This window comes from Sprattus sprattus (genome assembly GCF_963457725.1).
Source record: "Sprattus sprattus genome assembly, chromosome: 21".
Lineage (NCBI taxonomy): Eukaryota > Metazoa > Chordata > Actinopteri > Clupeiformes > Clupeidae > Sprattus > Sprattus sprattus.
Genome location: NC_137919.1, coordinates 12,962,024 through 12,974,523, shown reverse-complemented (window position 1 = coordinate 12,974,523; position 12,500 = coordinate 12,962,024). Strand labels below are relative to the sequence as shown.

At 53.3% G+C, this 12,500-nt stretch overlaps 1 protein-coding gene across 1 annotated transcript in view; it reads left to right on the top strand.

Annotated features, from left to right (window-relative positions):
* The window catches only part of synpo2a (synaptopodin 2a), a gene marked incomplete at its 5' end in the record, with an annotated part of 20,836 nt that extends 13,369 nt beyond the window's left edge, over nt 1-7,467 (top strand). Inside the window, one exon of the mRNA XM_080859814.1 lies at nt 1,437-7,467. Coding sequence (XP_080715940.1) covers nt 1,437-5,791 — 4,355 coding nt within the window. The 3' untranslated portion in view covers nt 5,792-7,467. The remainder of the gene's footprint in view (nt 1-1,436) is intronic.
* Between the last annotated feature and the right edge of the window lie 5,033 nt (nt 7,468-12,500).

The following is a 12,500-nucleotide window of genomic DNA, read 5'->3' as shown; positions in this document are numbered from 1 at the left end:
GTGTGTCCTAGACTGAGGTAATCGCTGCATGTGTGCTCATCACTTGTGTCATTTTCTGGGTGGAGTGTAGTTCTGTGATGATGGTAGGGGTTAAAGGTCACAGAGACTCATTCATGAGAATATTAAATGAAAAGTGAAACCCACTCAGCCTTTGCTGTAGATGATAGAATGTCTATTCAGGGTTAGGGTTATAGAATGTGTAGTCAGGGTTTGGGTTAAGGTTAGGGTAAGAGAATGTCTAGTCAGGGCTTGGGTTTGGGTAAGATAATGTCTAGTCAGGGTTAGGGTTAGGGTAAGATAATGTCTATTCAGGGTTAGGGTTAGGGTAAGATCATTTCTTTTCAGGGTTAGGGTTAGTGTTAGAGAATGTCTAGTCCTATAGAGAATCTTATTCTGTCAGCGGGTTTCCAGGAGAGAGTTGTGATAAATGCAAAATATAATGCAGGTATGTCTGAGACAGTATGAATAATTTGCTATGTAAAGGGTAAGTAGAGAGTGTGTGTGTGTGTGTGTGTGTGTGTGTGTGTGTGTGTGTGTGTGTGTGTGTGTCTGTGTCTGTGTGTCTGTGTGTGTGTGTGTGTGTGTGTCTATGTGCGTGCGTGTGTGTGTGTGAGTGTGTGTGTGTGTGTGTGTGTGTGTGTGTAAATGGGCAATATAAGTGTGTGAGGCTGAAGTGACATTTGTCCCATTGTGAAGGACGCTGCTCACTGCCTGGTTGGGATGATAGTATGCAGGTCACAAGCCAATTGGCCTGCAATTCAGTGGTCTCACACACACACACACACACACACACACACACACACACACACACACACACACACACACACACACACACACACACACACACACACACACATACACACACACACACACACACACACAGCACAAGCACATGTCCCTATGGCTTCAGTTAACAACGCATACAAGCTCTGACATTTAACGTGATTTACACGTCCATAAATCCGCCATTTAAAATGTAGATTCATTTGTCTGTAAGGACTATCTTTACCCCCCACCCCCCCACCCCCCCACCCCCCCCTTTAGAATGGGCTGTGTTTAAATGGAGTGGGGAGGGTTGGGGAGGGTTGGGGAAGCAGCCCTGTGGTATATGTGACTTTCTGAGGAATGTGTGTCACGTCACGTCCCCTGAGCATGTCCACCCCCTCTGAGTGATTTGTGTGGTGCTCGGTCGTAGCTGCGCTATTATTAAACACACTTCTTCATGCCCATTAACGAGCCCAACCTCTCTCCTCTCTCCCCCCCCCCCCACCCTCTCTCTCTCTCTTCTTCCCCCACCCTCTCTCTCCTCTCTCTCACTCTCTCTCTCTCTACTCTCTCACTCTCTCTCTTCATCTCTTTCTCTCCTCTCCCCCACCGTCTCGCTCTCCTCTCTCTCCTCTCTCTCTTCAACCCCCCCCCCCCCCCCCCCACCACAGGGCTCAGGCGCAGTGAGAGTCAGTCGGAGAAGCAGGTGAAGGAGGCCAAGTCTAAATGCAAGCGCATCGCCCTCCTGCTGACGGCCACCACCCCCCACCCCAGTAACAGGGGGGTGTTGATGTTCAAGAGGCACCGGCAGAGGGCCAGGAAGTACACGATCGTCAGCTACGGCACCGGCGACGAGAAGCCCCACCTCTACGATTCCGATTCCGACGAGGACGAGGACACAGAGGACGAGGACGCAGAGGACGAGGACCCAGACGGGCAGCAGAGAGACGAGCGGCACACCGTCCACTTCACGGTCCTCGCCAGCGGCGGTGACGAGTGTGAGGTCGGTCAACGGGCGGTCGTGGGCCTGCTAGAGATCGAGCGCCAGCTCCTGGAGGACATGGACAGTCTGCCCGACACCCAGGGCAAGGGGGCGCTGATGTTTGCACAGCGGCGCCAGCGCATGGACGAGATTGTGGCGGAGCACGAGGACCTGCGTGGGAAGGGCCTGCCTGTGGAGAGCATCCAGGACGTGGAGAAGCACATGGCCTACCAGCAGATGGAGGAGAGAGCCTACCTGCAGGAGAGCCAGAACTACATGGACGTCAACATCCACCAGCAGCAGCAGCAACACCAGCAGCAGCAGCAGTACCAGCAAGAACAGCAGTACTACCAGCAGCAGCAGCAACAGTATCAGCAGCAGCAGCAGCAGTATGAGCTGCAACAACAGCAACAGCAGCAGTACGAGCTGCAGCAGCAGCAGTACGAGCTGCAACAGCAGCAGCAACAGCAGCAGCAACAACAACAACAACAACAACAACAACAACAACAACAACAACAACAACAGCAGCAACAACAGCAGCAGCAGCAGCAGTACGAGTTGCAGCAGCAGCAGTATGAACAGCAGCAGCAGCAGTACCAGCAACACATGCAGCTGCAACAGCAGTACACACAGCACATGAACGGCACAGTCCAGAGTGCTGAGATGCAGATGGCCGTGGCTAACCGCAGTGCCAAGCCTTTCTCTGCGCCCGAGAACAGCACAGCCTTCAGGGAGGGCCAGGAGCAGGCCGAGTACTCAGCCCTCGGTCAGGGGGAGCAGATCGCCTCCCGGGACGAGCGCATAGCGACGCCCGCCATTAAGACAGGCATCCTTCAGGACCCGCGCCGCCGGAACACGCCCATGTTCAGCTTCAAGGAAAAGCCCAAGTGGTCGCCCAACCCGGAGCTGCTCAACCTGTGCAACCGCGGCGACAAGAAGCCGGGCTTCGACTCGGGCCCCGAGGAGGACTACCTCAGCCTGGGCGCGGAGGCCTGCAACTTCCTGCAGGCGCCCCGCATCAAGCAGAAGGTGCCCCCCCCAGTCGCCCCAAAACCCCACATCAACCCCAACTCGCCCCCCTGGTCCCCGCAGCCTGAACCAGGCTTTCTCCCTCAGGAGTTGCCCCCCCATGCCGAAAACAACCTCCCCGTGTCTGCAGAGGTTGCCCCCAGCACGGGCATGGAGTGCCCCCCAACATCTGCTCACCTCCAGCCAGCCCCCGACGCCATGATGCCCCCCCAGCCTCCCTCCCCAGAGGAGCAGCAGGCTGCAGAAGAAGCAGGGTGGAGCCAAGCAGAACCACAGGCCCAAAGCCAGCAGCCAGAACCCTGGGGAGAGAGCCAGGCCCCCCAGGGCCAGCCACAGGCACCTCCAGAGCCATCCGCAGACTCCTGGGCTCCCTCTCAGGCACCTCAGCAGCCACCTGTAAGTGGATGGGGGGGTCCTGCCGAGGCACCAGCTCAGGCCCCTGCCCTGCCGCAGGCTTCCTGGGCGACCCAGCCACAGCAACAGCCACAGCCACACCAACAGCAACAGCAACAGCAACAGCCTCAGCCACAGCAACAGCAACAGCCACAGCAACAGCCACAGCCACAGCAACAGCAACAGCAACAGCAACAGCCTCAGCCACAGCCACAGCCACAGCCACAGCCACAGCCACAGCAACAGCCTCAGCCACAGCCTCAGCCACAGCAACAGCCACAGCAACAGCAACAGCCTCAGCCACAGCCTCAGCCACAGCAACAGCCACAGCCACAGCAACAGCCACAGCAACAGCAACAGCCTCAGCCACAGCCACAGCCACATCAACAGCCACAGCCACACCAACAGCCACAGCAACAGCCACAGCCACAGCCACATGCCGTCGAGCTGCCCTCCCAGATGCCCTCCCAGCTGCCCTGGGTGACGCACGATCAGGGCCCCCCTGCTCGGACGCAGGCGCCCATGCAGCCTCCCCCACAGGCTCAGCCCTCATGGGTAACCCAGCCACCCCCCCAGCCCCCTCCTGCCACCACATGGGCCCAGGCCCCCCCTCAGATGCCCCCACCCCAGCCTCACTGGAGCCAGCCCCAGCCGACCCTCCAGCAGCAGTCCCAGGCCACCTCCTGGGCCTCGGGCCAGAGCCAGCAACAGCCTCCCTGGGCCACAGCAGCTCCGCAGCCACTGCAACCGCAGGGTGACTCTCAGCCACTGCCCCCCTGGGTCACTCCTGCCCAGGTGCAGCCCCAGGCTCCAGCCGGTGGGTGGCCCCCTTCTCAGAGCCCCCCGCAGGCTCAGGCGCCCTGGGCCCCCCCCTCCCAGAGCCCCCCCCAGACCCAGGCACCCTGGGCCCCCCCCTCCCCGGCCCAGCCTCAGGCTGCGGCCCAGCCAGCGGGGGGCGCTCAGTGGGGGCAGCAGCAGCAGCCTCAGACTCCGCAGCCTCCCTGGATGCAGCCCCCCCCAGCCCCCCCCACCCAGCAGATGCAGCAGGCTCCCCCCATGAGTGCCTGGCCACCAACTCCCCCAGCTCAGAACCAGCCACAGCCACCGTGGGCTCATCCTGCCCAACCACCTCCACAGCAGCAACAGCAGCAGCCGCAACCACCACAGCAGCCGCAACCACCACAGCAGCCGCAGCACCCCCAGCAGCCGCAGCAGCCGCAGCAGCCGCAGCAGCCACAGCAGCAGCCGCCACCTCTAGCTGCCCCATGGGGGCCGGATCAGAGCCAGGTACAGGCCCCCTGGGCCCCCCCACCACACACGCAGTCCCAACCCTGGGCGCAGCAGCAGCAGCCCCAGCACCCCCCTGGCGCCCAGTGGAGCCCCCCCACACCTGCTCACAGCTGGGGGCCACAAAACCCCCAGCAGCAACAGCAGCAGGGCCCCGTGACCCCCCCTATAGGGAACCACGAGCCCCCCCGCCCCACCCCCCCTCCCGTTCAGAGGATGAACTCCTACACACTGGGCTACAAAATCCCCCCCCCTCCGTCCCCCCCCTGCGACGAGAGTCCCCCACCCTTCTGCTCCGCCTTCGAGACTCCCTCAATCGGGGGCAAAGGGGCGGAGCTGTTTGCCAAGCGGCAGACGCGCATGGAGAAGTACGTGGTCGACTCCACGACCGTGAAGGCCCAAAAGCCCCCGCGGCCATCCTCACCCAGCCCCTCCCTCCCCGTCACCTGGAAGTACTCCCCAAACGTGCGCGCGCCTCCGCCCACGAACTACAACCCCATGCTGTCGCCCTCGTACCCCCCCGGTGCCATCAAGCAGCCCCCGTCCACCAGCCCTTCCCTCAAGCCCAAGGGTGCAAAGGGCAAGGAGAAGGCCAAGCCTGCGCCCAAACCACTGCATGTGCTTGACGTGATGAAGCACCAGCCCTACCAGCTGGACGCCTCGCTCTTCACCTACGGCCCCGCAGCTGAGGCGCTCGCTGCCAAGCAGAAAGTCGCAGACGAAGCCGCCGCGGCACAGGCAGCAGCACAGGCACAAGCTCAGGCAGCAGCACAGGCACAGGCTCAGGCTCAGGCACAGGCACAGGCACAGGCACAGGCACAGCAGCAGGTCCAGTACGAGCACATGCCCCCCGGCTACGGCTTCATGCCCCAGCAGCAATATGGGATGGCTGGCCCCTCCCCTGCCATGCATGACGGGCACTACCACCCAGCCAATGCCAATGCTTATCAGCAGCCTCAGATGATGCATCAGCCCACCTATCAGCAGCAGCCAGCCTATCAGCAGCCCTACAGCCAGCCGTACCCGCCCACGGCCCCCTACCAGCAGCCCCCCCCAAACACAGCCTACCCGCAGCACCAGCCCTCGCACGACCCCTACCAGCACCCCCAAAGCGCTGCCTACCCTGCAGCCCCGGCACAGCAGCCTGCGGCCCCCACCCCTTCACCAGCGTACCAGCCAGCACCACCCAGCTCCTACACGGTGCCCAACTACCCTGTGGGCGCCAAGCCTGACTCGGGGTCAGGGGCCGGCACCATGGCAGCACCAAAGCCCAAGTTTGCCGCCAAAAAGAGCACAGCGCAGGTGTGGAAGCCCGGCTCCGGGGAGAAAGAGTGAGGGGGACGGAGAGTGTGCACACTAGTGATAAGAGGATGGTGTGCACTTATTAGTGTGCACACTAGTTATAAGAGGATGGTGTGCACTAAATAGTGATAGGAGTATAGTGTGTACCCAATATGGCCCTGATATGACCCCAATATGGCCCTGATATGACCCTAATCTGACCTCAATCGGGCCGTGGTCTGTTGTAGAGTCATCTGCTATGTAAGTTAATAGTGGGGTAACTCATCTCTACAGTGTGACTCCAGTAACAAGATGACTTCATGACAATCACAAATAGCCCTAGTGGCTCCGAACCAAAGGCCCATTCAGATTTAGGCAACTGTGTCTTTAGAGCATTATTTTTTATATATTGTAATTTAATACCCACTTGATGACATATTGTACATTCATAATTAGCAACGAGTGGAGAGTTTTATATTCTTGGTCTGGGGCAAAGAGAAACAGGAATCGGACTTGTTTTTTATTCTTGTTCTGGGGTGAAAAAAGAGAAACAGGAAGGGTTGTGACAGGACAGGGACAGCAGAGCAGGTATGGGTGTAAGAAAGGGACACACAGCGCTGAGACAAGTGAAAGAGTTTGAGAAAGTTGTATGGCGGAGGGAAGAACACAAATTCACATCTGAGGGACCTGAAAGGTTGTCAGATTCCCGCCTTGTTTCTCAAACTGACAAACTCTGAGAAACCCTGTTAAGGGCCTCAGGGCACGTTCATGTAGGCTGTGTTGAGGTCGGGAGAGTGTTGAGTGTATGATCAGGTCCAGTGAGGAAAGAGAAGGTCTGTTAAAGATATTTAACTACTCAAATCACGCATAAAAGGACAGGTTTGTGTGTACAGTCCATTACCTGTCCATTTCTACTTGCATATTACATGCATATTACATTGTTAATATTGGCATATGTACATGTGTTAACATCGGCATATCTCCATGTGTTAATATTGTTTGTATGTCTTGCGATTCTTGACCACACAAACTCCAGACTGGAATCATGACGAAGAGACAGAATTAGTGGAGCTGAAGTTAATTTCACCAAATGTGGTTGAGTGTTGCGTAGCATGTGTCTGTGAACATGAGATCTTTTGTAAAAAAACCGATTCTTGTCAAGGTTGTATCACAGTAACTAGGGCTGGACTGGGGTAAACGTTGAGGTTCCCCTTTCACTGCCCTTGTGTGACGCTTTGGGTTTTAGTTCAAGCGTTTCTGCCAGCTGTGAGTCGTTGGTTAAATGACATTGGTGAAATAATACACCCTGTTTTAGTTCCTTGTATGTGTGTGTGTATGTGTGAAGGGTAAGGAGAGGAGAGTGTGTGTTCAGGGGTGAGGCGAGGAGTGTGTGTGTTTGGGTCTCTTGTGTCTCAGTGTGTGTATGTGTGTGTCCATTGGCTCAGATGAGGAATTAGCTTTAGACTTTAGGCTTTGCCTTCTTTTCTTTTTCTATATTTTGTCACTGATTTTGTGTAATTGTGAAATACCCTCTGGTAGTCTGTGTGTGAAAATAGTTCTCCTTCATGAGGCCCAAGGTGACTATCTGTTCTGTTCATTTCTTCTTTTCATCTGTTTCTTCAGTTTCATTGATTTAATTGATTTAATTTATTTTGCGTTTTTCTTTGTTGTGCACTTTTCTCACCACTGAGATTCTCACCACTGTTCATTAAAGTGACTCCTGTTCTTCAGTTGGCCTTCCTCTGTTCTCCTTCCCTCTGCATGAAACCCACTTTTCATCCTTTCTCTTCCTCTTTCACTCTCTCGTTCTGTCTCGGTCCCAGGCTTTTGCCTTATCATCAACTCACAGGGCTATTTTTCACATTTCTCAGTGTTCTTCTCAGCTAGTTTGAGAACAGCTAGCGCTATCTGCTCCTGTATTTGTTTCTTTTTTGTGTTTGGAGATCAGACATGATAACCTGTGATAACCCAATTATTCTTCAGTTAGCATGTCAGCAGTGTTAGCAGTTTCAGCCCAGTAACAAAAATACCCAACTGTCATTCTTTGGTGATCAGGTTAGCGGAGTCTGTCAGGCTACCAGCAACACTGACAAACTGTATACATTAGTGGTCACATAAGCTGTGTCTTTGTTGGCTCAAACACAGGCTTACCATCTCTAATTTCTCAGCTTAGTCGTAGCAAACTGTGATCATGTAATTAGCATGCTAGCTGTCTCTGATTGACTCTGATTGACTCGACCACAGTGATATCCTGTAATTAGCATGCTAGCTGTCTCTCACTGAGACTCTCGGATTGACTTGACATGACCACAGTGATATCCTGACAGCAGCTGCAGGTCTGAAGTAGCCCACAGCTAATTTTAGCTTTTAGCTGCCCACCTCAAATAAGGACCATGACACAGAAAAGCTTCTAACGCAGCTGTGGGTAAACTCACAGAATCAACATCAACACCAGGACAGCGTCCAGTACAAAGGTAAGAGCTCAAGCCCTCTCTCCCAGTAAAGATTTACAGAGAAATCCCGCCTGGCATGGCTGTGTCAGCTGTGATGATGAGGTGTAACCTAAATTTGGGGCCAGCCGTTCTCAATACATCATGGCTGCCCGTGTCTCCGGTCCCTGCGTGGCCAGGCTAGGGCGATATGAACCAGGCCGGGCTAAATATGGAGAAATGTGATCCGCTGTCCCATGACCTGGGGAGGGGGTGCAGCTCTTGCCCCTCTTACACACCTGTTCCTTAAGTCAGCCATATTTACCCCCCCCCCTTCTTCCCAGGAAAGACACCCAAGATTCTATCTCATAGGGTTTTAAGATTCTGTCTCATAAGATATTAAGATTCTATCTCATTAGGTTTTAAGATTCTGTATCATAGGGTTTTAAGATTCTATCTCATAGGGTTTTAAGATTCCATCTAATAGGGGTTTAAGAGTATGCTTTTACCCTCATGGCACATTAGGTTACAGTTATATTCCTTTATCTCATAAGGTTTGTGCTCCTCTGTTTCATAGGCTTGTACATCTTTATCTCATAAGGTTAGAGTATTACTGTCTAATCCCATAAAGGTAGAGCTTTACCATTCTATCTCATAGGGTTAGGGTTTAACTGCTATATTAGAGTTTTGATACTATAATTCTATCACATAAGGGTTGGTGTTTTACTCCTTCAACTCACAGTTACCCTTTCATTTCACTCATCTCTTAGATCCATTTCCTCAGCCCAAAACTAAAGCTGAAAAGGGGGGGGGGAGTTGTCAGGACCTTCATGCGTCTATATTTAGGTCCAGTCTATGATGCCCACATACAAACATAGCACAAATGTATTGAGATTATGACACAGAGATTGACACAAAAACTATTTAACCAATGAATATATGAAAAAATTATACCAATTATAATGGTTATAATCAGTGTATTTCCAGTTGGCTGGTTCTAGAATGTGTGTGTTTGTGTGTAATACTGGCTGGTTGTAATTGGTGTATGTGCGGATGGATGGTTGTAGGATGTGTGTGTGTAATTTTGTCTGGTTCTAGAATGTGTGTGTGTTTATGTGTGTAATATTGGCTGGTTATAATCGGTGTATGGCCTTTTGGCTGGTTCTAGGATGTGTGTGTGTGTGTGTGTGTGTGTGTGTGTGTGTGTGTGTGTGTGTGTGTGTGTGTGTGTGTGTGATACTGGCTGGTTGTAATCGATGTATGTGGGGTTGGCTGGTTGTAGGATGTGTGTGTGTGTGTGTGTAATACTGGCTGGTTGTAATCGATGTTTGTGCGGCTGGCTGGTTGCAGGACGTGTAAAAATGTGTCAATTAGACTGATTGCTATTAGCTGTTTAATGTTTACATGTATGAAACTGTATAAATACGTGCAATATAGGCTGAATGCATGTATACATCTGGAATGCTACACTTGTGTGTGTGTGTGTGTGTGTGTGTGTGTGTGTGTGTGTGTGTGTGTGTGTGTGTGTGCACGGGAGTAAGTGTGTGAGTGTGTGTCAGCTGGTACTCCATTGCCTTGTAATTTCCAGAATGCTTTGCCTTAACCTGTAACCTGTCCTTTGCCCTGTTACCCTGTGATGTGTGTCTCCGTGGCAACGCAACGCTGGCGTCATGGTTACGCAGCCTCAGTAGCGCTGGGTCACTCTGGGTCACTCTGGCTATTTTAAGCCGGGAGAGATTGCCATGTTGGACTGGTCCTAATCCGTGTGGGAGTCCCGATGCAGTAGGAACATCTGTCTCTCACACACACACACAGACATAGCTCTTAAAGCCCAGGCCATCTGGGTGGCCTCTGAATGTCCACCCTAGTATTACTGCACTCATTGTGTGTGTGTGTGTGTGTGTGTGTGTGTGCTGTGTGTGTGTGTTTGCTGCCCTGATGTTTCAGAAAGGCCCACTATACGTGTCTCTGCCTACATGATCTATCATGTTACTTCACCTCTGGCAGGAATTGTTCTGGGGAAAGCATGTTCTCAGTCACAAAGTGGCAACAGTTGTGTCTGTTACTGTGAAGAGTTGATTAAGTATGGGGGGATGAACTGACCTCCAAAAGCGATAAAGTTAAAAAGAAAACATTTCTGAAACATTTTCAGCAACATTGGTGTATTATTAGTTATTTTTATTATCATTATTAGTGTATTTTTTTGTATTGTCTTTGAGTAAAAAAACGAAAGCAGCACCATGCAAAGGGTTTTGAGTTCTCAGATAACGTTTACAGCTCACACATACAGACTCTCACACACACACACACACTTTCTCTCTCACACACACACACAAGACTTTTATGCTCTCAGATAACTTTTACAGATCACACACACACTCTCTCTGTCTCTCACACACACACAAACACACACTCTCCCTCTCGCACACACACACACACACACACACACACACACACACACACACACACACACACACACACACACACACACACACACACACACACACACACACACACACACACACACACACACACACACACACACACACACACACACACACTTCAGGGGTTCCCAAACTTTATCATGCCATTGTATTTACACAATGACTGGATCAATACCAGAACAAATGTATCGATACCAACATGTATAAAGCAAGTTGTTTAATGGCTCCTTCCCTTCTGCACCCCGCTGCTGAAAACTCATCAACCAGCAGAGGGCAGCAAAAGCCTTTCAGTCCATAGCTAAACCTTCCTCCCTTACAAACCCCCTTGCACACATGCTGACTTAGAGACAAGCACACACACACACACACACACACACACACACACACACACACACACACACACACTCACATATACTTACCCATTTTCATAAACTTACACACATGCAGGCCTACAGACATGCGAACACACACACACACACACACAGACTTACCCATACTCATGATCCCCAGGTCTGGAGAAGCTGGTGTGTGTGTGTGCTTGCACATGAGTGCTTTTCTGACAGGGCCCTATATACATGTGTTTGTGAGAGGCCCTTGTGTGGTTGGGAGTGAGTCCCTCTGTGCTGCTCTCTGGCACCCCTTAGTGAGCAGTGCCATAATGTAGTTGTGTAGAAGAGAGTGGATGAGAACAATCCACCTGTCTGTCTGCCGTTAACAACCCGCCGCTCTGCCATTAACTATGTAATATATCCCTGTAACGCCTCTCTATACGTCCATCTGACTTATATCTGTGTGTGTGTGTGTGTGTGTGTGTGTGTGAAACCTTCTCTCTTTTCTCGTTTTGTCTGTCCCTCTGATCCTTATCTCTCTCTCCCTCCCTTTCTCGCTCTCCTCCCCTCTCCCTCCCTCTCTGTCTCTCTCTATCTCTCTCTCTCCCTCTCCCTCTCCCTCTTCCTCCCTCTCTCTCTCTCTCCCCCTCCTTCTCCCTCTCTCCCTCTCTCTCTCCTTCTCTCTCTCTCTCTCTCTCTCTCTCTCTGCAGGGTGTGAGGAGTGTGTCACTCTCTCCTCCAGCTCGGCTGCCCTTACTGCCCCGAAGCTCCCGCTCAGTGTCCGCCTCTCCTCTGCCGCGCCCCGCTGACCCTGCTGACAGCTCCTCAGCCTGGCGGGAGCGCGGGCACAAGCCGCCGTCGCCATGGGAAGCCGCCTCCCGTCACCCGCTGGGCCTAGTGGATGAGGCCTTCGCCTTCCAGAACCTTCAGCAGTCGCTGGCGTCCAGCCTGAGGACCGCCGCCGGCCGCAAGCAGCTGCCCACCCCGCCGCCAGAGTGGACGGCACGCGTGGCCTACGAGCCAATCCCCCGCAGCTCCACCCTCCCCCGGAGCCACACCACTTCACGACCCCCCCAGCCCTTCCTCTCCCCCACCAAAAGCTCCGCCTCTGCCCCCGCCTCCAGTGGCCTCTATGCTGCCCCCTACAGGCAGAATCCGCCCCTGAGGTCGCTCACTGAGGTCAGTCTCGGCCCCCCCTGGGTCAGCCCCTCTCAAAGACCCACCCAGACACACACACGCCCCCACAGCCGGTATCAGTCCAGCTACAGCACCTGGAGACGCTAACCCTGACCAGGGCGGAGCTCAAGGCTGCAGGAGGACCAAACGAAACAAGGAGGAACCCACAGAGAGAACTTCTAGAAATTCTAGAACATACCCCACACTGAGGAACCCATGGAGAGACTTCTAGAACATGCCCCACAAGGAGGAACCCACAGAGAGACTCACCCTTGGAGATACTTCTAGAACACGCCCCACACATTGGAACCCACATAGAGACTTCTAAAACATGCCTCATATGGAGGAACCCTCGGAGAGACTTCTAGAACGCGCCCATACGGAA